The sequence below is a fragment of the Gossypium hirsutum genome, chromosome D05 (assembly GCF_007990345.1).
Source record: "Gossypium hirsutum isolate 1008001.06 chromosome D05, Gossypium_hirsutum_v2.1, whole genome shotgun sequence".
NCBI classification, from domain to species: Eukaryota; Viridiplantae; Streptophyta; class Magnoliopsida; order Malvales; family Malvaceae; genus Gossypium; species Gossypium hirsutum.
In genome coordinates this window covers 9,655,473-9,679,787 of record NC_053441.1, presented here as the reverse complement: position 1 = coordinate 9,679,787, position 24,315 = coordinate 9,655,473, and the positions used below count along the sequence as shown (strand labels likewise).

The following is a 24,315-nucleotide window of genomic DNA, read 5'->3' as shown; positions in this document are numbered from 1 at the left end:
CAGATGATCCAAATTTGAAGGGTAGACATGAAAAACCCTACGTTGACTGTAGAAGGTTAACTAAAAATTCAAAATCTACTTATAAACCCGGTTTGATGGGCTGGGTGGTCCGTCCGTCCTATTCAGCAACTACGATGCAAGACGCAATTACACCCAGTAAGCGTCAGGTTGTATTGGACACATCAGACACCAGTCACCACTAACAGTCTTTTATTTCTTGGATGGTCATGGCTATAATAGATAGACTATCAACAACGACAAGAAAGCTTCAATGAGGAACTGCAAGGCTACTGCTTTAGGATATATGAATCTCAAGATAAATAGGGAACAAAGTGCGAAAGATCCAGGAACAAATGATGAATGTGGCATATAGAGGATCAGACTATACTCAAATTTACTGAACAAGTTAAGCATGCAGTCGATGACGATAGTGTTTATACAACAATTGGTCGCGCAAACTTTAGGAGGAGATGGTAGAAGCAAACACTGGGTTTAATTGCAATTTACGGGCAAATCGAATCACAATTACAAAGTTATCAATATTGTAAAGCCAACGTTTGATTCCATTCCATCCAACTCTTGCAACAAAATTTTAGTCTATCACCAAATACCTACCTATGCCTGAATACTAATGTCCAACAGAAATAGAATTCATGAAACCACCGTATCGCATTTTCTAAAATTAAAGAAAATTCGGTACAGCTAAATCTACTTGGCTGGCATTTCAACCAAGATGAGGAGAAACAGGGGCTGCTTTCGATGGGTAACTGCGGTATGTTAATTCCCTTCCATTTACAATAATGGCTTTCGATGGCAGGCCTAGAAAAAAGCATAAAAAGAATATTTTTAAAGAGGTTCAAGTGCTCCGCCACTCTTTAGTCTTTCCATCCGTGCCTGGAGCCCAGACAATGCCTTCTCATCCATAGGAAGTACACCTCCTTGTGCCGGGTTCTCCATACCAGGATGAGGATCTAATGTACGAGTCTGAGTTGAGAGTCCAAGATTTAAGTTGTCATTGACAGACATCAAGGGCCGGGTTCCATAATCATCCATGTTCCCACCGGCAGCTGCTAGTTGCATACTCTTCATCCTCTCTCTGATTGCGTCCAATGTGCCACTGGTTACTGCACTTTCAACAATATGCTTCCATGGTAAATCCTTAAAAATATATACATATGAACAAAATAACAATAACAATAAATAACCAATAATAAAACACAAGAAGAAATTACCCCCACTGATAAATCTCTCATTTCTTTGGTCTGCCAATGCATTTTCAGGGGCACGAACTCTTGCTGTATTTATAGCATTACCAGCCCCCCGATAGTCTTCAGTGTATGATGGTGGCAAATTAAAGCTTGTTGGTTCAGGTTTTGTACTTGATAATTTAGAATCATTTAAAGAGTTGGTCTGTACAGGGGACAGAGGCCCAAATTCAGGTGACGAAGAAGAAAGAGAAGCAGGGGGAGGGGTTGACATTGGCACACTTGAAGGAGTCCTTCCAGCTGCAGCATTCTTCTCCATCTGCAATGCAACTAAAACTATTAGCAAGCACAACATGACATCCAACCATTAAAATTTTACTCCACAAGGGCAAACATGCAAACCTGAGCTAAGCCGTCTCTAATATAAGTCCGAAATGCCTCACTAGCATTTTGGAGCTGAGCAAATATATCAACCTGTAACAATATAAAAAATCAGTCTCCACAGTTTTATAAGCTACCTTCGGGATGTATAATAGAAACTATATTAATGACCTTAGGGTATAGCTGAGTAATGCGATAAAGCTCATAGAGACCAATGGTGCATGTCTGCTTGTCACCAATTTTCTTAAATATTGCTGCGAGTTCTTGCTGTAAGAAGACATGGGGCGAAACAGAGTTGAGCGAATAATAAATATTTATAATACAAACAGCAATCAAGGACAATCATAACTCTAGTTATGGAAAAATAGAATACTTTTAGCTGGGCATCAGCAGAATTTGTGGCAGGTGCTGGATTGTTGGCTCCAGAATCACCCCAGTGAGTTTGACCAGGGCCAGTTGATGTCAACATTCTTGCCGCAGCCAAAGTCTGTTAAATTAAACATAAGGGATACTGGAAGTTACAAAAAGATGCTGCTACAAGTTAAACTAAGAATGTTGTCATTTACTAAGTTTATTACTACCTCAAGATTGAGATCAATATAGGCAAGAATAATTGGTTGAGGCTTCATGTCTATGGGCACCAAAGATAGGTGACCCTTTATTGCAGCCCCTCTAAGTTTGACAAGTTCATGTAGAACGGTTTTTACCATTCGTAATGGTTTATCATCAGCTCCAGCTCTTTTATCCAAACCATAAAGGAAGATAAGGTAACCAGAAATCAGTTCATCAATACAAGACCGGGAGATAAAAATTAACATTCAACACAATGGAAAAAGAAAGATATTGGATTTAAGACATGCCTTCTCCGGATTTCTTCCATTCCTAGTTCTTGCAGGTAGACATGGATACTTTGAAGGATGCGATCAAGATCAACATCATAGATTGTGCTTTGAAGAACCTGCATAAAAGAGAATGAACCCAATGGTATCATTAAAATAAAGTAGACAACCACCAAAGCATAAACATGTACGGTTGAATACAGAAATTTCCATAGCATAAACTGAACGCATTTTCTTCAACATACACCAGGTCCCTCAATAATGATAAGCATATAGATTTTCTATTTATCTTCAAGCCAAAATTATCATATTTCATCAGTAATTACTAACAAGGAAATTATAAATTACTTCTACATATAAAATCAGAAAACATATAAATAGATGATTAATGACATCATAGCCAACAAAAATGGCCTCCTTGCAAGTATACCAAGACACCAAAGCAGAACTGTTACAACAAAACTACTGTAAGATGGAATACTAAGTTGGCAAATGTTAGTACTGTTATTGGCAAGATATCTTTGACATGATATATAAAACCTGAGCAATTTAATTTTTGGTACATGGATGGCAACATAAAGAAAGATATTCTCAAACCAATTAATATGTCAGCAAAAAAGGTTATGGAAAGGAAAATTTTGTTAATTTCTTAAGTTGCTTTTGTGGATAATAGTATACTGGATGGCTACATAAAAATACTCTTTTATAGAAAAAATATATATAGTCTTCAACAAATGAATTTGTCAACAAAAATAATAATTGAAGGGAAAACTAAGTCACGTGCTTTACTAAGTTCCTCTAGTGGATAATGATTGACACTCTATTCATAAATAGGATTGTTTCGGACTACAAATGTTCCCAGAAGCACCAAGAGTTAATATTACCTTTGTGAGTTTGATAAGGCATTTGACAACCAGATCAGAGAACTTCTGATTTCTTGCAACAAAAGTCTCATTTGTTGCAGGTGAAGGCCATCTTGAAGGATCTAAAGGACGTAATAGATTAATTAGGACGACAAAGGATGAGGTTCGATCAGCATTATCCTGCATGCACAATCATCAGTTAAAACCCAAGGAAGAAGATACATAAATTTGAAGCAAAAATGTAAGCAATTTAAAGCAGCTCAACCAGAATTTTGAGCATCAAGACATTCAGAGCTTTCAGAAGTTGGCTGCCATCATCCATATGGGGAACCCTTTCATCCAAAAGCCAAAGCAGAAGCTCTGTAATAAGGTTGTCAAGAGTGTTTTCCTTGACAGCATGTGCAAGTCTCTTATTTTGAAATGTCTGTCAAGAGATATTCAAAAGAATTAGTATTTTGCAACAAAACAACCTGTAATACCAAGTTTCTTCTTAAAATGAAAAGCTTAAAAAAATTAATAACTGCTTAGAAAGAATCAAAATAAAATAACTTTTTACCATCAGTTCACGTACATAAAAATGGTTTTTTTCATGAGGCAAATCAACAATTTCACTACATTCAGTTACCAAATGTACACCCTATTCTTTAATAATTCAGCACCCCCCTCCCCAAACAAGCCAGCACCACCACCACCCTACTCTTAAGCAAAAAATAAGACAGAAATATACAATCCCCAACGAAAATCCCAAATTCTATTATAGAAGTTACTAGTACTTTAAATTGTTCTCACCTGCATAAGCGTATTTAGAACATATTTACAAGATCTTGATGATGCACCAGTCAAACTGAAGTCAAAAGTTTTGGCTACCTATTAAGCGGAGACAGAGAAAGAAAGGTTATAGAAAAGACAAAAAAAGCATTCTTAAAAAGAATCTAACAAAATAAATTATTTATCGCTATGCATAAGGAAATCAATGCTCAAGGAAATTAATAATCATATCACAATGAAACTAAAAAGTTTGATTGCCTTATTCGCCAAGCATGAAACGAGTCTATCTGCATCCTTCATTAGTTCATCCATCAAACTGCCTTCTGGGTCATTAGTGGCCTGTGTTAACTCATGGCAGACAACTTTCATTCCCTCAACAGACTGCAATACAACATAAATTACAAAGCAATCATGTCTCCAAACAAGTAATAACTAAAGGAACTGAAAATAGTAATAAGAACCATATCAAGCATGGATAGAAATAACATAATTGACAAAATCTTAATGCCGATCTTGCAATACAGATCCATCAGAGCAACAACTAGCACAGGAATGGTTTGCAGCAATATTAAGTTAGGTCATAATCTCATAGCCAACCCAATATATATTAATAGCACAAGCAACTTCCCTGACTCATACACGAAAACACTACCCACCTACCTACCGAAGAGGCTTCATTTGATTCAAACACTACGGTTATGCCAGATGCATCTACTCAGAAACATTAGAATCCAATTCTTAACACTGATTAACAGAAAAGAATACCACACTCCATTTGATAGCTACCAGGTACTTATAATTTGTTTCTTCACTACCATTAAACATATTGCTTAAATATATGATGTCCAACCATTCCAAAGAAAGATGTCTCTTCAATTTGATCGATTGTCTTGAGCATTGTAAATTTAAGACTGAAGGGTAATATTTTACAAGATAAATCAATACAATGTTCTGAATTCCATTCTGAAAAACTAATGCTAGAGTGAAGAACTGTCAACCAAGATTCTTCTCTGGCCAGACAACTCTGTCCCTTCTTATTACTTGAGTCGAAATCATATTAAGAAAGAGAAAAAATTATAATTAGACAAAGTTAGGAACCTGCTCAGGAGAGCCAAAAGAAATTATATCAAGAGCTTCATTCCAGTTTGAGGGACCACTGACACCAGCAAGCATCCGAGGCATTAAATGTCTCTCCATGTTAAGGTCAGGTTGCACATAGTTTTTCCTGTGGTTTTACAGACATTAAAAAGAATGCGAGTAAGGAACTCAACATGAATATATGTAGACAGTCCGTGATTAGATGGCAACAAAAGATGATAAAAATCCAATAGAACCTTGAAAATATTTACCTGGAAATAGTCTGTGGAACTTCACAACTCTGCTCAGCTACATCAGGTCTGGCAAATAAAAAAAAACAAAAGACAAAGTGATTAAAATCTGAAGAAATGAAGGAAGCTACCATATCTTTCGAACATTCAGGCAGAAGAAACTAAGGAAAGGCACAACACTAATTGATACCTACCATGTCCACCATACAAACAATAAAAATGTTGTGGTACACTAAAAAATTGTCATGTAAAATGAAATGGGGGTCAGGGCTTTCACCAATCTCACAGTTAAGGACATTATGCTCTAGTCTGAGTCAAATCGATGACCATTTCAATAACGTGTCACATACAGATTAAACGGGCATACAGCTTAATTTATAGGAAAAGCTTCCCAAATAAATTTAACAGCCAAATAACCTCCACTGCTTCTACAGAAACCATAACCAGAAATTTTATAGCAAGGCATCCCATTACACAAGAGAACACAAAAAGATTAAGTGAGCAGATTATGGACCATTGAGTTTTTATTTTTTAAAAGAACCAAAGAAATTAACTTACGGTTCATACAGCAGAAAAAGCCTAATCTTTTGTACTTGTAATTTTAATCGTTATGGTCCATCAAGTTTCTAATTTTTAGAGAATCAAAGAAGTTAAGATTCATAGAGCAGAAACTAGTTGACACCATACATAAAACTTGACAGCAGAAAAAGCCTAATCTTTTCAACTTGTAATTTTAATCTTTATAACATATAATCAAAAAGCTGTGAGGAACTCCTCACATCAAAAGGATGGCAGAAATATACCCATTTTCCCTTACTGATCGCCTTAGAGCAGCTCTTGCTTCACCAGGTCGGCCTTCCCCTCTTTTTTCCATCTCTCGAACCTGCTACAACATATTACGTTGAGAAGAAAGAAAACATTAACATATAAAAGGAAATATATACACTGACCTTCCACTTGAATCTATCATCTAGCATGCTTTTTTGAGCATCTGTCAGCTTCCCTACATATCTCCATATGTCATCACCTAAACAGATTGAAAGCATCTCAGCAGTCACAAAATAAAAGCAAGAAGCCAAGAAGGAACCTAAAAATGAAATGAGCTAAAATGATCGGCAAAAAGATACACTTTTGAATGAAAACTCGAGCAACACAACAATCACAAAGTAAAATCAAGAAGCCGAGGAGGAATCTAAAAGTGAAATGAGCTAAAATGACCAGCACAAAGATATGCCTTTGAAAGAAAGCTCTTCGGTATAACATGTATTTATGCAGCAAACAACATTATATTAGTATGGGCGTTGCATTTAGGGCATACCAAGAATCTTATATCCAGTAGCTAGTGTATTTAGGGCAGCCTTCCTAATTTCACCATCTCGTTCTGCTGTCAAGCTTGCAACAATTTGCAATGATTTTAGTTGTCCACTTATCTGTTTAGAAGGGAAAGAAATTATTACTCTAGAAGAAAGAATTGCATGACCACAAGAGTGTCCAATGTCTTACATAAGCTCATGATGATAAAAAAGAAATGGACAAAATTGACAAGCTCTATCAGACTAGAGTTGTTTTTAGAACCATTATTTTAGAAGCAAGAAATCCATGAGAGAAACAACCCTCTAACCTCAGCCCCATGATGATCAATAAAGAAACCAACAAGATCAACACATTCTATCCTAGTACGATTGTTCTTTGAACGAAGACCATCCAAAATGTAAGTGTAGATTTTTGGGGCCGAATACACTTGAACTATTTGCTTTGTCAGCTCCCGCATTTTTTCTCTAACTTTCTCAATGTTATGCCCCAACTGCAACCAAATATAGAAATCAGAACATTTGCAAAACATGCAAATATCAAATCCAGGTAGGAGTATGATTTAATCAAAACTACAAATACTCGAGGATGAATTGACCAAAAACTCAAAACTCAGCTTGATCAGAGCCAATCTTCTTTTTCAAACTTGAGGTCAAAATGAAGAAGGAATTGATCTAATGGATCTGAACTCAGGCTGGCTCCATGATTGTCAAGCTACAGCATGATGAAGCTTGAATATGCTTTATTTATATGTCCATGTTACATATAAAATATAGTAATTTAATTCGCAAGTCTGAAAGCTTAACTAGGTTGGCAAGTTGCTGTACCCAAGTATTAAAATACTCAAAATTGGCTACCTTAACTTGGCAGTGAGCTAGGAAACTATTTAACAATCATAGTACAAAAAGCTCAATAACAATGATGCTATAAAAGCACGGTGCAAGGTAGCATACAACATGCTTCTCAAAAGAATCTAAATAACCATAAAACAACATTCACAGAAATAAAGACATTTTCACATACAGCTAATGAAGTAATTGAAGATTAGGAACCATACCTTTTCTGCCAAGCATGGAAGAAAAATGGCAGCTTCTGCCTCCGTCAAACTATATGCCTCACCCTTCAACGAGTCAAAAAGTTCTGGAAGAAACTCCAGCACCTATTAAATGCAAAGCAAATGACCGTTATGTAACAAAATGCCCATTATTTGTCAACTCTACAGGAGAAATCATGAAGTTAAAGCATTAACAGAGAGACAACATAGATTTGACCTTCAAAAGGCATGTCGTGTTAGATTTACATAGCTGCAAAACAAACCACCTCAATAGTATGTCCAGAACTTCAATTATTTCCTTCCCAATGGAAGGGAGTGCCTGCAGTTGTTTTGAGAAGAATGAGATACGAAAAGTATTAACACAACACCACCAAATGAAAAAGAATGTAATCGTGGAAAACCTTCTGTAACATCTCAAGACCATCAACTTGCTTCTTGAAATCGGTGCTCAACAAGCGCCTATGTAGATCCTCTCTAAAATACTTCATCATATCATTCTGGAATAAAAGTGTGAAGACCAAAACTCTTAGAAATCAATATTAATTTGACAAAACAAATAATTTTAATAAGCAAACATTTTGGAAAACAAACCTCAAGATCTTGGATCTGTTCAATTCGCGGCTCTTCAAACTTCGACCTTCGAACCATTCTCTCCCTTTCCTCCTGTGATAAAGGCCAAATGAACATTTATGCACAGAATACGTGTGCATGGTTGTATTCATATGCTCCAAGTAAGTCTCAAATTAATAAATCACCCAATCATACCTTATTTGAATCCTTGACATTCAACAAAGCTTGAGGCTGAACAGATATACCTTGAACAGGCAACATGGTATCTGGTTTCAATCCCTTCGCTGGGATGGCTCTCTTCAAAGCCATATTAAAAGAAAAAAATATATATTATTAATTAGCAGTCTTCCAATTGAAAGAGTATCTAACTAGAGCAATAAAAACCTACCGAAGTTACAGTTCTATTGCCATGTTTAGTGACACCATTGGAAGTAGCTTTTGCAACCTTCGTGTTGGTTTTTGATGCCAGTCCAATAGAACCACCTTTTGATGGTTCAACTAATTCTGAGAAAAAAAAAATACTGATAAGCATCTGAAAAGATTGGGAACGGGAAGTGAGACAAAAAAGGGTGGTACACAAGCCAAAGAAAACAAAAAGATACCTTGGAAAGACCCATAAGGTTTTACCCGCTCAAGGATAAGAGCTAAAGCTGGCCCTTGTATATCTCTAAGATTCTTCTCAATCTGATAAGATGGGATACACAAACGCTAAGATGCTCAGGCATCACTCTAAGCACAAATGAATGCCAATATCATGGAGGAAAATACAACAACAAAAAGAAACAAATACAAATAAGTTTGGTAGCATACTGCTTCCTGCCCGCTAACTCTTAAAATTTCAGTAACGCATCCATCTGCTGCTTTGCGAACATCCGCTGATTTATCCTACAAGAAATTCCAGACATGAAGATACGTGTAAAACGAATCAGAAAAATGTATAGGAAGAGGAGCCATGGGATATGATCCATTCAGAAAAATTTACCATCATGGCTGTGGCTGCTGGTTTGAGCAGATGCACAGCATCAGGAAATTCACTAAGTCCAGAGAGTTGCCTAGATGACCAATCAAAAAGATCTTTACGTCCTTCCGCCCCAAGCTTGGAGTCTGTTAGTGCTGATGTGATATAAGGAACCTAAAACAACAGAATTATTCTAGATACCTAAAAAAAAGCTAGTAAAAACTACAAGATTGAGAGCAGAAAAATAGCCACCATTTTGTCAAAATGAACAGCAGCATTCCAAGCATCTAAAGCAGACAAAGTGCTCTCTCTCATATGTTTCTTATTGTCGCTTAGGCATTTCAAAATATCTGATAGTATTCCCTGCATTTAACAAATCACGCATGTGTTGATCATCTAAGCAACTGAAAGAATAAAATATCTTTTAAATGATAAATTGTGTCTGCCAAACCTTGCTTGCTTTCTCGACACCTGGTCCCATTGCAGATGCAACATTGCCAATGGTAGTCAAAGTTGCCATAACCAAATTTTTGTTGCTATCATATAGCCGGCCCCTAAGAGCACCAAATAGCTCTCCTGGCAGTCAATAACGCACATGATCAGAATGCTTACCCCAATTAACAATATAGATGACCCCCAATTAGTCCAGTGAAGTTGTGAAACCCATAGCATACCAGTTCCAGTAGGTTGAATGCGCTTGTTAGCCTCTTCCAAAATTTTATTGACAGCTTCAATAGACTCCAAACGCACCTAGAATGAATAAAAAACAAGGTAAAACACCACAAACTCTAATTAAGGGAACCAATCATGCATCAAAATGCACAACAAACACAAGGAGGTAAAGTGCAAATGAAATCAGATATATTGAGAGCAATACCTTCCAATCAGGACTCTCCAAGCTCTTTAACAGTGTAGGAGTGATCTTCGCACTAATATCTTCACGTGGCAGACCATCTAGTCCACCGGCAGACAAAGAGGATGGTTCTGATGCCCTGACAGTTTTCTTTGGAGCGGTGGAAGTACCCTGAACGGCAATACATAAAATATAATCAATATCCTCTTCACAGAAACTGTCCAGAATGTGGCCGCTTACCATTGTACTTGAGACAGACCAGATCAGGGGTGAGCAGAAACTGTCTAGAATGTGGGCACTTACCATTGAACTTGAGACAGACCAGATTATAGGGGTGCGCAGAAACCGGAGATAACCGACTGAACCAACTCATTCGGTTAAGTCGGTTGATTGTTGGTTATTAAAAATCAGAACCTAACCGAGTTAATATATATTACTTTTTCTTTATTTTAAATAGATTTATAATGCAATTTAAATTATTTAACTATATTTTTATAAAACATAAAAAATAAGTCGGTTAACTGACTTAACCAACCAAATTGACTGATGTTAAGTCAGTTCAGTTAGGTCAGTAAAGCCTAAATCAGTCGGTCAGTTCAGTTATGTTGGAGGTTGTTGGTTAAGTTGGTTAAGTTCATAAAACTGACTGAACCAACCCAAAAAACTGAATGCTCACCCCTAGACCAGAACTGAGCATATGAGAAAATTGAGTGAAAGCAAAAAGATATTGCTTTAATGTCCCCAACTTTATTTCACTTCAGAATAATTTATTGGTCTATCAATTCACACAATAACTGGATTAACATCATAGTAAACTTACCTCAAATGGATTTTTTTGATATTCAACATCCAGTGCACTAAGCAATGCAGGTTTGACATCAGTAAGGAACCCCTTGATATCTGTGAAAATGTGTGACCAAAAAAAAGATATCTGTGAGTAAAGGAAATTCATAGAAAGTTGAATCATGAATAGAAGGTGGACACACAACAATAAATAGGATAATGTCAGGTATCAGTCATCACCTGGACCAACAAACTTATGTAAAGCACCCAAAACCTTAATTGTAGCATTTCGGGTGGCTGCAGCACTGGACTGCAATCCAGTATCTTTACAAAATTCAATTAGATCCTGCAAATACATTTAGTTTCAATGTAGTAAACCACACTTGCAGTTACATATAAAATTGAGTAATTGTAAAAGTATTTTAGATGGGAGAAATACCTTCAACTTCAGATGTGATACACCAAAATCCTCAATAGCGGAGACCATCCACAATAAACCTTCACTAAGAACCTTGGGATTCTTGTGTTCTTTCATTATTTTATAAAGCTGCAATAAATAATTCTTCATGAAGTATTCAAGAGAAAGCAAAATAAAACTACAAACAAACGTAACAGAACAAAGTATTCTTGATCTTTGCTTCAATAAATGCTTAACCAACTGAAATGATATCAACGTAGGCATTAATCATCAGCGTGTAATATTTGATCTTACCCTTTCAAAAACAAATCCTGGACCTACTGCCTCGGAGAAAGCAGTGAGGCACTTCATAGCATGTGCACGAGTCTTCATATCTGCCACTCTTTCACTTATACCTGTCAATTGGGCAAAATACAAACAGGTACCCTAATGACGGACTGAACGCATATTTTGTAACAGGATAGAAAAAAATTTAGGCACAAAAACAAGCATACAATAAACTGATAGCAGGACAACAAAAACAATTATTGTTTTTTTATGATAATACAATAAACTAACACTCACCAAGAAGGCAAAGAACAACACATTTCTTAGGAAATTTTGCAGCACTGTTGGCCAGATAAGTGATAACTTCAATAACTTGCTGCTGGACCTGCAGTTTCAATTTAAGAGTCTTGATATCCAAATACTAAGTGAACAGAGGGGAGAGAGAAAGGTTAAAGAAGACAAGCTACCATTTATAAACCACAAAAATCATCATATACCTGAACATTTTTCTCATTCCATCCAGGAATAGCACATAGCAAATAAACCAAAATCTCCACAGACCGATCAAGGTCCTGGAGACCTTCAACCTGTTCTTTCAGCAAGGATATGGCTGCAATCAGAGAGGTTTGGGTACCCAATTAGAAAGTTCAGCTAATATAAAATAATGTAAGATAGCAAAACAGCTAGCTAATTTTAACTACGCTATTGAAAGCAAAAAATGTCATATTTGAAGCATTTGGCTCAAGACATTATTATATTGGAAAATGTTCAAGTAAATAATTCAAGAAATTAAATCAAAATATAAAAGACAACATGGTCAAGAGCCTAATTACTTTATGCAAAGCCTCATAGGTAACACAAGAGCACGAGAAAATGAAACTCAAATAAAACCTTAAGCCAAATGGGTTTATCCTGGAAGCAATTTTTAGTAATTAGCAGAAGTTTCTGCTGAAAGAAAAATAATAAGAACCTAAGCATTAGATGCCGGTAAATCAGATTAGCAAGTCAAACCCATCCATCTGGATTAAGCATATTGTACTGTACACTGCAATATTCGCAACCTAGTCATAGAAATTCTAGTGATTCTTGGAGGTGGAAAACGACCATAACCTTCACCCTTGCAGCAGTGAATTAAAAAGTAATGGATGCATACATATAAATTACATGCAACTGAGAGTACAAGTCACATGGAATTTATTTACTTGGCATACAAGCATTATCGATTAGAAAAGAGAAGAGATTAAGCCTCTTCTAAATCCAATAATCACCAAAAAACGCATGACAAAGTTGTAATCAAGTTAAGAATATATATAAACTCATATGCGGAGATAAAAAGTTAAAAGTCATATAACTATAAACATGTACAAGAAAACAACAACTAAAACATTGGTAACTTGCATTTCACTCTCTAATATAATATAGCCACATTATCATCTAAGTAAAAAGAAATAAGTAGACGAGAAAACATTGACATTAGTACTAAGAAATTAATAATAGAAACTATACATACTAATGATCAATAACCTTTATATGAACTCACTTTTTTCCCAATTTTATTATCTAATTGATTGATTAACATTGCAATTGACATCAAAAGGTCCAACTTTTGAAGCATTTCAACCCCCCCCCAAAGTGTAGCTCAACAAGGACCCACACAATAGGGGGAGCATAAAAGCTGTATTATCCTGCATCTTTAGTCTTGGATTTCCTGTGGAATAATATTCATGTTGAGCCCAATTACCTATAGCCAATTGGTGTTAGGCTGGAGGCTTATCAAAACATAATTAAACGCAAAAAAACTGACTAAGCTGCATGCATTAATTTAAGCACCTCTTCTAATAATAAGAGAGTAGAAGCATGACAATTGCCGACTTTACATGTATGTACACAATAAACTATGTATGTGATATGCTATTTTCTATGTAAATATTATAGATATAGATACATGATCAGCATTACAACAAGAATTTGCAAGTTATCAATCATCAATAACCTTCAATAAAACCCATATTTATCAAATACCCTGTAGAATAATGAAGATAGTCAAGAGGAAGAGCAAGTTGAAACAGCAACCAACCTTCAAGACGCTCTTTCCATACAGCACTCTTCAGTTGAGAAATGACATCTGCCTGAATGAGGGAACCTATTCTGCTTTCAATCTCTTCAAGACTCATTTCTGCTGGCTGTAATTATCAGACAAATCAAAGATATTAAGATATTTCAAGCTATTAAAGTAATGACAATAAAGAAACTTTAACAAATAAGTTTACCTCAATGTCCTCTGGCGACTCACTCGACTTTGCTGTTTCCATCCGTCCAGCTCCATCTACCTTTTTACTGTTGCCTGACTTCGCTGAAGTCCCTTTCTTGTTAGCAGGCTGATAAACAGTTCAAAGTTTCAATCAGCATAACACCAGAAAAATGTTTAAAAACCAAATAATACCTAATAGAAATCCTGCCCAAATAATCCGGAAATTTTCAGAAAAAATAACAGAAGACCTCAATCTTTAATTGCATTGAATTAAGCCTACAAACTCTAATTTATTAGAAACTTGATGTTGTGGAATATTACATACTTCAATAAAAAATTTGTTTATCACAATTAGAAAATGCTTGAAGTTATTTGGATGAACTAGATGAGAAATATTTGAGCAATGATAATTTAACAATTCTGTCTATTGGACTTTATTCGTCTATAACAATGAAATAAACATTAGGTTTATGCAATAAAAACTTGAGGAACCTTTTTTCAATTTTTCTAGTAAAGTTAGTGGATCAGCTCAGTATTATCCTTAGAAAATAAAATCTTACAGCTGCAGGGGCTGGCCTCTTCCCACTAAGCATGCTAGCCGCAGATTTCTTAACAAATGAACCTTCAGAAACCTGCACGGAATAGTTGAAAAACAAACTAAGTTTGTGATCACTTTAACATGACATTAAAGACAACAGGAAGAAAAAGAAAAAGAAATATTTGTAGACAAGTTAGTGGAATGTCTGAAATGAAAGTGTCAGCATACATCATCATTGTTTGTAATCAATAATATTATTAAAAATCATAAAACATTAAAAACCACATCTTAATTCTGGCTGTATTTTCAAATAACATCAACTTATCTTTACTGGCAGAAAGGAGATAACCTCATTTTAAGATCCACTTTTCAGGCATTGTTAAGAGTAAAAGTGAAAGATCAAATATAAACATCATAAACTGTATTTTAAACCTTCTTTAGTTTTTTTTCCATAAATCAAATTATCTATTAAGATGCACATCTCATAAAAATTCAGTTTCTCAGCCAATGTTTGTAGAGTGAAAAAACTGAACAATATTAATGTGCAGAGTAAAGGAAAGATGGGTCAAACTGGCCTATACCAACTGTAAATGACACCAAGTATTTCTTTTATTTTGTAGTATAGAAAACTGTATAAAAATAACCATGTAAATATCATGTCTTATAACTTCAAATGATCCACACATCACCATATAAAATCAGAACTTCATTCTCACATGAATCGAACTCAATTATATCATTCTGCTTTTAAATATAGATAAGATCTAAATATACATCAAATGTGTATTGGATGAGGGAATTGGAGAAGGAATTTCATTTCTATCTAGGATAAAAAAAAATTCTAAAAATTAATTTATTTATTTGGTAAAGTAATTGGAGAATTTTAAAATTTTTAAAGAATTCCAAGAAGGAATTTGAGTAGCTCAAATTCCTTTTTCAAATTCCACCCAAAGAAGTGGTTTTCAGAATTCTTCATAATATAATTCCATTTAATACACATGATCCCACTATAATATAAGAAACTTAAACTTCAAAATATCATTTTTATTTTAGTCTAATATATTTTTCCATTTTATATTATTAAAAATATTTATAAATATTTACAAATCTAATGATGTCCATATTGCATACTTTTATATTATTTATTTCCAATATCAATGTCCTTTTCTGTAATTATTTGTTTAACTTATAAAATTCCAATATCTAAATTTTTCTTAAACTATTTATCCAAACAATTCAATTAGAATTACTAGTATTTTGCATTAATAAATTCCAAAAGGCTAAGATCTTTTTTAAAATAAAATAAAATTTTGAAATCCCTCATACCCCAAGGCTTACCATCTGTGCTAGACATTAAGCACCAAATAGGTTCTATCCTAACTTCTGAGCAGGAAGAATGTATCATTTAGTCAGAAAAATAACATTGGCTAGTATCAAATGTAAGAGAACACTGAAGATGGAAAATGCAAAACAATAGGTTCAACAGTGCACTAACCTCTGTAGAAGACAAACCACCACCTGAATTTTTTACAGCAGCTGGAATATCACAATAGATGGTAAGAAATGATGACACCAAACCAGTCAAAAGAATTTCAATTGTTCCAACACTAATTGAAATGGTCAGTGCAAAGAAAATCTTAATACACCTGAGCTTGTAGCAACAGGTACAGAAGAACCAGATCCAGCAATCATCTCAGAGAGCTTCTTTTTTCTAACATCATCAAGTTTCTCTAAAGATCTCTCTAATGGCCTCATACCGACAGACTAAGAGAAAGCACAACAAAATTTATATAGGGGTAAAATATGTTGAATAATTAAAGAGAGAATAACAAAATAAGTGAAAATATTACCTTAGCAACAGCTGTCAGTGCTGAAAAGGCTGCATCTCGGACATCGGGGGTCCCATCATTAAGACACTGCAATCCAAATTAATAGCAGTCTAATGGTCAGAGCAATAATCAAAAATTGAGAACGCTTATAAGAGCATTCATTCGCACTAGAGCTGAATCCATAAATGTTATTTCTAAGAATCCTAAACATGCATACAGCAACATTTCATGATTTAACTCAAAATATTCTAAGAATTTCCCCTTTCTCCTGAAGTAAATATTCTAGATTTTCATTTTTCTTATCAGTGAGAAAGGAGAGCAATGCAGTACGGAGACTAAGCCAAATATTAAGTAAAGATAGATGAAAATAGTCAGGCATAAAATATTCTATCCTAGAATTAGCATCATAAAAGGAACAGTGAACTTACCTCCATACAGATTGGGACATAATCCTTATGCACCTTCAGAACAACAGCTTTGTTACTTGTTTCGATACAGAATGTCACCCAGTTCAAAGTTAAAGAACGCACAAGAGGAACTTTGTTTTTAGATGCAGTTTTAACATCTGCAATAAACGAACATATTAAAAAAACAATAGCTTTGACAGCCAGCATATAACAAGGGTTAGCTTCAGTAAACAATAGTAATAAGAAAACTGCTACATGAGAGGGCACACAAGAAAAAAAAGTTAAAAGAATCAGAAAGTGATTTCATCGGAAGTAAAAAAGACTACAAATAGTTCACCCAATAAGGAAAACTAGATAAATTAGTGAATAAAATAAGTAGCTTGCCTTCCACAATGTCCGCCAGATTTAAGCACCCTGATTTGTGCATTCCTTGAAGAGTTTGTGTGAGTGACTCAGTCAAAGTAGGTTTTTTCTCTTTCAATTTTTCCTATAGAAGAAGAAATCGTCCATACAAGCAACAACATTACGTTAATTACCTATTTCACTTATATAAAGGATAAAAAGAAATTGATAAAAAACCTACATATCCGACAAAAACACAAAAGTAAATTTGAGAACTTTCACGACCTTTAACTGCAAGAAATTTTACAAAAAACAGCAACTTGGTTCCAGAGGAAAGGGTACCAAGAAACTCAAATAAAGCACAGAGCCAAGGGGACATAAAAATAAAAATCATTAGAATTTGTTTTACAAGGTTAGGTCTATAGAAGGGTGACCTAAATACATGAAAAGCTTTTTGACCACAAGTTAATATGTAAAAAAATAAAGAAAGGTGTTAGGTCTCTAACCTAGAACAAATTTGGCAACAGATGTAGACGCCCAACTTAAATATAGGATCACAAGAAACCCAAGACTTGATAAATGAGAGATAACACCACTTAACACTCCATATAACATGTAGCTCAATGTCGGCCTACACATAGACCCAACTTGAACATAAGATCAAAAAAAAAACCAATACTTGGTAGATGTGGAATGAAACCGCTTAACACCTCACATGTAACTCAACACAAGCCTACTCATGGACAATCTCACGTGAAGTTGGCAGGAAAAACATCATGTCAGAACATTGACTTTGATACAATAATACACATCCAACCTAATACAAGTTGTCGTTATGCAGAGACCAAACTTGAAATATATGACAAGAAACCTAAGACTTAATATTTGTGGGATAATAACACCACTTAACACTACCGCTGACATGAAGCTCAAGAGATCCTACACGTGGACAACCTCAACGCACCTGGCCATTGATATCATATTAAGCATCAAACACAGAACCAGTTGACAAGAGGTGGAAGGGCTTAACTTGATTACAAAACCAAAGAAAAACGGATAAGACATGTGGGTTAGCACCACTAAAGGGAAAGAAAAGAGAGAGAACACACGCAAAAAAAAAAAAAAAAGAGCAGCTTATCTATTATACCGAAGCAACATTATTCACAAGTTGCAGCAATTTTCTTCTTACATAGCAGAAATAATATATGCAATTCACCACAAGACTCCGACCAAACCAATGTGATAGAAATGACAAAGGACTAAGGAGTAATTTGATAAACAATTGAAAAGTATTAATTATTGTATTTTCGTAATGCAGTTGGATATTCATCTCAATTTTTCCATCTAGTCTTTCCATCTCAATTTTTCTTAATGTACAATCCCTATAAAATCATATCTTTCCTACAAAATAATAAATAAGAATCAGTTCAATAGTAAATTTTCAGCATTCTATTCTTCAGCTTATCAAATAGCATGTAACATAATATGGAGACAAATGGAAGTACTTTTGAGTGAGTTTCTACAACAGAAAGAAAACAGCCCTCATCAGGTGTCTAAAGATCCAAACATTAATAAACAAGCAACACCTACAAGCCAAAAAAAAACAGCATCCAAGGAATACAAACAATTTTACTTTCAGGTAATGATGAATCAGACCACATAGATGTTAGTATTAGATTAGCATGTACTTTGTGCTTCAACTGTTCCAGGAAAAGGTTCAAAATAAAAATAAAAAGCTCTTTCCAAGTATTTCAACAAGACAAACATTTTACTTCAGTTTTACCTGGTGAACAAAATTTCCACAACCAAATGATTTGATGATAAACAAAAATGACAACTGAACGAACAGTTTCAAAAGTAGAAAAGAACACAATAAACAATTAAATGCTTTCATGAATACACAAGTTATATTGCACTTACAAGTAAAACTGGCAACAAAAAGCGCGAACTACCAGAAAAATGGGTCCGTAAACCCCGAGCAAGATTTCCAATAGTTTGGATGGCTTCAACTGCAACAGCAATGTTTACATCTGTAACAAGCTGCAAGCAGAAAGACAAATTAGGTAAATCATGATAGCAATGGCACAACAGAACATAATGGTTAAAGCTTAAAGGAGAGTTTGACAAGCCACGACAACAAAGCAAAAACTAGGTAAGCCAATACCCAGAAACACACACAAACTTAATGCTTTATAGTCAACATAACCTTGTACTCAAAAATGCCTCAACAGCCACAAATAGCCATTATACCAATCATCAAGTAAATCAAGAAAGTGCAATTGAATCTCAGTTTCAGATTCCAAATAGGGTATAAAAGATTAAAGTACCTCTCAGATGCTAACAGAGACTACAGGAGGATTTATAAATAAATAAATAAGTAGTAAAAGTGGTATAACTCATGCCAAGATATGTCAACCTCATACAAGTGAAAGATGTATGATAACGACCAGGTTGAATGTGATAAAAAAGACAAATGAATTACTTGCATGCTAAAAGTGGAACACAAACAGGAGCAGTAGGTTGTAAGTAGTAAATATGATGACATTCATGTAGTAGAAACATTAAGAAAATGCCCATCCCTGTTTGTTGAAACAAATTTGTCTTGTCCCATACAAGTGAAAGATGTATGATAACGACCAGGTTGAATGTGATAAAAAAGACAAATGAATTACTTGCATGCTAAAAGTGGAACAGAAACAGGAGCATTAGGTTGCAAGTAGTAAATATGATGACATTCATGTAGTAGAAACATTAAGAAAATGCCCACCCCTGTTTGTTGAAACAAATTTGTCTTGTCCCATTACAAGGGCCAAGTGCAATATTTTTAAGAGATGGGAGCAGATCAAAAAACCTTCTTCAACGTCCGGCAAACTTCCGTAAAATCACCCGGAGCTATCTTTTTTGTTGATGCAAGCTTTGTGAGTTCAGCAACAGCCTCCTTTCTTTCTGACCACTTGGTAGCTTTCTACAAGAGATGGTATTTTTAAAGAGAAGAGATAGTAAGCAGCCTAATTCCCAATTTCAGAAGCACTAGTATGGAAAGGAAGTGTTACAGTTTGTCAAAATAATAGTTCGGGGACAGTGCTAACCACTCCATCCCAAAATCCAGACTTCTCCAGAGGAGTTAATATATCAACTGGATCAACAAGCTCGTATTCATCTATTTCCTGAGGAGCTGACAATATGATATACAAGCCAAAAAGTACAAGATTAGATATTTCTTTTAAATGTCAGGAAATTGTGCAATCAAAAGTTCACAACAAAATGCATACTATCAGCTACAGATTCTTCAGCGGGGCCAGGACCAGCAGCTTCAGACACAGCTTCAGGTTCTGGTTCCCTGTCTTGCTCGGATCTGAAAAAGATAATTTAGAGATAAATATATAATAAACCTGATGGAAACATTGCAAGCAAACTGAACTATAAACTTATAAAATGTTAAGACAAATAGTCACAAGGAAAAAATGCAAATACAACTGTTGTAGGGAATAGGGTTATGCATTCATCAGCTGTATCAGACAGAAGAACACAAAACTTCACAAATACATTCTAATAGTCTCACGATGAATTTGTTAATACACATGAATATTCATGACTGTGAAAAGAATTCAATCAATTATTTGAATATCTAAAAGATACAGTTTTACTAATACCTGACTGTAATCTCTAAAATTTTGAACCTGTACCTAAGTTGTCAAAAAATGCAAGCTCTTTTTGGCACAATTTTAATGATTGAAAATTGACAGCTCAAAATGATCCTTACCATTTAAATGTTATATTTCTGCAGCTTGGCATAAGATTCTTTTTCTTTTTCTTTTTTTCTCTTTTTCTCTGTGTATAACCAGAGTTATATTGCTCTGTCAACTTTGACATTTTAAAAGAAATGCATATGACTATTAAGATTCTTTTTTTTTTTTCCTTTTTGTCTCTTTTTCTTCGTGTATAACCAGAGTTATATTGCTTGGTCAACCTCGAGATTTTAAACGAAATGCATATGACTCTTACAAAGTACTTTATTCGCTTACCCTACATTTAAAGCACCACCACCTAGCCTCAAATCTTAATGAAATGAAAGCACAAAACTTCTCTAGATAAAAACATAAATACAACAAGGCATCGATTGCAACACATCCATACACAGCATAGTGTAAAATTAGACTGGTAAAACTGAAGGGATTTACCTTATCTTCCGAGATGGCTTGGCTGCCCCAGTCACATTCACAAGCTCAGCCTCAAGCTCTTTTTTCTTTGAGCAGCAGAACAAACAAAAAAAAAACATTTTATTTCAATATAGCTGGAAAAGGGCATGTCCAGAACAGACTAATCTTAATACTATTTACCATAGTGTCACGCATCTTCTCAAACAATATTGACTTGACAGGATCCTTCCCAATCCAACGACAAAGCTCAAGAGTCAGCCCTTTGGAGGATGCACGGACATTTTGATCTTGATGGTCAAAGAGTTCAGGAAGCATCTTTAGAATTCTTTTAGGTGGAACAACTTTGGCTCCAAATTCACTACACGCAAACAGAAAATAAGTAGCTGTAGGGAGCATATAGTCGAATTAATTAACGGCACGTTTGCAGGGGCTCTTGTATACAAACCTTAGTGCTTGAAACATGACATCAATTGCAGGCACCACTGCTTTGGCAACTTTATTCTTAATGGCCTTCTCCATTGAATCCTAGTTACCACAGAACATGTAAAGAGATCACAAAAAGACATTTCTACTATATATAAACACAAACTAATTACAATAAAAATGAGGCGCATAAAGACCCGGAAAGGTCAAAATGCAGTCTATAGGTCCCCAAATAAAGAGATCTGAAATGCTTTCTCCATCAAGACAAGGTTATGTAAGAATATTTAACCCACCCCCCACCCACCCCCACCCCCCCAAATACAGGAGAAAGGTAAGAATTAGGCACAGCTGCATAATTAAAGAGTCATCTCAGAATCCCTGTACAATAAGCTTAGATCCCGCTCTTATGACAAAAGAAACCAGATAGTATCAATGCCCGTATATAACCTTAAGAAAAATGAGAGAAATAGAGATAAAGCAAAATGTTGGTAAAAAACCTTCACATAAATGAAACTAAAGCAATATTCTATCTAATTTTTATTTCAGATATTTCTTTATTTCAAAATCCCTGTACAATAAGCTTAGATCCCCCTCTTATGACAAAAGAAACCAGACAGTATCAATGCCCTTATATAACCTAAAGAAAAATGAGAGAAATAGAGATAAAGCAAAATGTTGGTAGAAGCCCTTCACATAAATGAAATTAAAGAAATATCCTATCTAATTTTTATTTCAGATATTTCTTTAGAGATCTTGTCTTTCTTATGTAAAAGATATATATAAAATAAATATGAAAAGGATTAACTAATAAAGGCTTATGTATATACAGAAACCTTTTATATATCTAATATTCTATATAATGAGTCGGCCTATATCTATAAAATAAAACTAACAATCAATATATCTATAGATTTATAATATTCTATAAAGAAGAAAGATGGGGCAGGGCACATATAAATACATGCAAACAGTAAGTTCACTTTTACTAAATAAAAGTAGTAATCTTATGTGTACAATGTTCAGAAAACATTACATGATTCAAACAACTTAGAAATAGATAACTTAAACAACTTAGAATAGATAACAGTAGTCTCTCTATCATATCCATCACTCATCTTCCCCTCGTATCCTAGTACTTTATGAACCATTTCACTCAGCACTCAATCTCATAAATTATACATTTCAATCATTGGAGTTACTTAAATTTTGTCAGATTTAGACCTTCTCCTAAACCGCATTTATGAAGTCTGCAGCAAGTCAAGTGAAAACAAAAAGGTAAACTGCAAGAGCAATTTTACCCAGAGTTTTAATTTCATTTTCAGTAAATATCTATACAGCTGAGAATTCTAGCACGTTTAAGAGAAGGCAGCATGAGAATCCAACCTAAATCCAACAACATTTTGACTCATCCTTAGGGCAGGTTTTTCATGATTGTATACTTCTGTTTTGAGTTATTCAAGTCAACTTATATAAGGCGAGAAAGCTAAGCGCATTTCAATTAATATACCAAAAATAAATGAACAATCGCAATGCACTGCAATGAGACTAACAGATCAGGCACTGTTATTCTTTCTTCAACACTTATTCCTCTGTTGCCCTACTACCGCTCCATCAACATTAATCAAACTAGAATCTGGATCACACATAGTTTTAGAAGAATAATCGTTTTAATAAATTATCAAACATACCAGAAAAGCCTCAACAGCCTCCAATTCCACCCAGAGCATGAACGCTGCCTGAGCCTTCTCGACAGTCTTAGGCCTGCCTGTGAGACATTTCGCCACGATGGCATCGCATACTTCCTTCCCATACCTAACATCGGAACAAACTCCAAATTAAAAATCGGAAGCAACCCTACAAATCCAGAAAAGAAGTTTAAAAGGGAAAACGGCATCACCTTCCGGCATCAGCGTCGGCCGCTTTTAAGAACGCAATCAAAGCATCCAACGCCTTCTCCTGCACCGGAGCATTCGAATCCGCCACTGTCTTTTTGAAAAATGGAGCTGTACATTTGAAAATCACAAAGATCCACCAATCAATTGAGTAAATCAGATCCGAGTCGTTAAAAAAAGAAAACCTAAGAAAATTTAAAAAAAAAAAAACATAAAAGACTGACCTAATTCGCGGAGCCTCGAGTCCTTCGGATCCGTGATGGAATCGCATAGAGCAGCTAAATCGATGTTAGCCTCGTTCCTTACCTTCCAATTCTTGTGAAACAACCGATCTTCCCATGGCAATTTCTTTGCCTCCTTTAACAATTTCTCTTCTTCAGACATTTTATTTCTACTTTTCTTTAATTTTTTTTTCTATCAACGATTTGATCTATCCAAATGCAGAGCTCCAAAACAAGAAGAGATATTTATATTTTCTTATTGTTTTTCTTTTCTTTTCTTTTATTTTTTGCTTTTTGTTTCTCTGCCGAGTGCCGGCGAGAGGCCAAACCAAATGATAAAATGGTGTTTTGAATTTTAATTACGGGACTAAATGCTGTGCGTAGGGTATATCATTATCAATCCCCTCCCAAAACAGAAAAGCAATGAGGAGGTTCTTTGAATTGTACGTTTAAAAACCTCTTCTTTCCCACGCTCAACTCCGTGCCCTCGTCGTTACTTTTGCGGTTCACTTCAACAGCTTCCACGTAATTATTGGATCGTTTACAGTACGCTCCATGTTAACGCGTGAGCTAACATATTATAATCGCCGTTGGTTGAGCAGTGTAATTTGTGGGGCCCAGGTTGTGCAAGGAGCGGACACGAGACTCTGTAAA

General features: G+C 35.0%; 1 protein-coding gene across 1 annotated transcript; it reads right to left on the bottom strand.

Moving 5' to 3' along the window:
• Nucleotides 1–474: 474 nt before the first annotated feature.
• LOC107906344 (protein MOR1) lies at nt 475–24,081 on the bottom strand. Its single transcript, XM_016833315.2, has 54 exons — nt 23,665–24,081; nt 23,446–23,551; nt 23,237–23,360; nt 21,571–21,650; nt 21,306–21,483; nt 21,147–21,211; nt 20,238–20,320; nt 20,055–20,140; nt 19,817–19,930; nt 18,886–19,005; nt 17,008–17,110; nt 16,645–16,781; nt 16,238–16,303; nt 16,034–16,151; nt 15,883–15,923; nt 14,410–14,481; nt 13,869–13,976; nt 13,676–13,781; nt 12,096–12,208; nt 11,896–11,983; nt 11,626–11,726; nt 11,353–11,460; nt 11,154–11,259; nt 10,951–11,030; nt 10,155–10,301; nt 9,952–10,027; nt 9,729–9,853; nt 9,530–9,640; nt 9,302–9,451; nt 9,130–9,204; nt 8,922–9,003; nt 8,708–8,823; nt 8,515–8,616; nt 8,341–8,412; nt 8,151–8,246; nt 7,967–8,068; nt 7,753–7,854; nt 7,006–7,188; nt 6,703–6,814; nt 6,335–6,411; nt 6,188–6,267; nt 5,406–5,453; nt 5,155–5,281; nt 4,315–4,437; nt 4,078–4,155; nt 3,554–3,712; nt 3,310–3,468; nt 2,447–2,544; nt 2,168–2,324; nt 1,960–2,073; nt 1,758–1,853; nt 1,608–1,679; nt 1,233–1,524; nt 475–1,124 (listed from the first exon to the last, which is right to left on the bottom strand). Exons 1-54 carry the CDS (start codon nt 23,822–23,824, stop codon nt 847–849), a joined length of 6,072 nt encoding a protein of 2,023 aa, XP_016688804.1. The 5' UTR covers nt 23,825–24,081; the 3' UTR covers nt 475–846.
• Nucleotides 24,082–24,315: the final 234 nt, after the last annotated feature.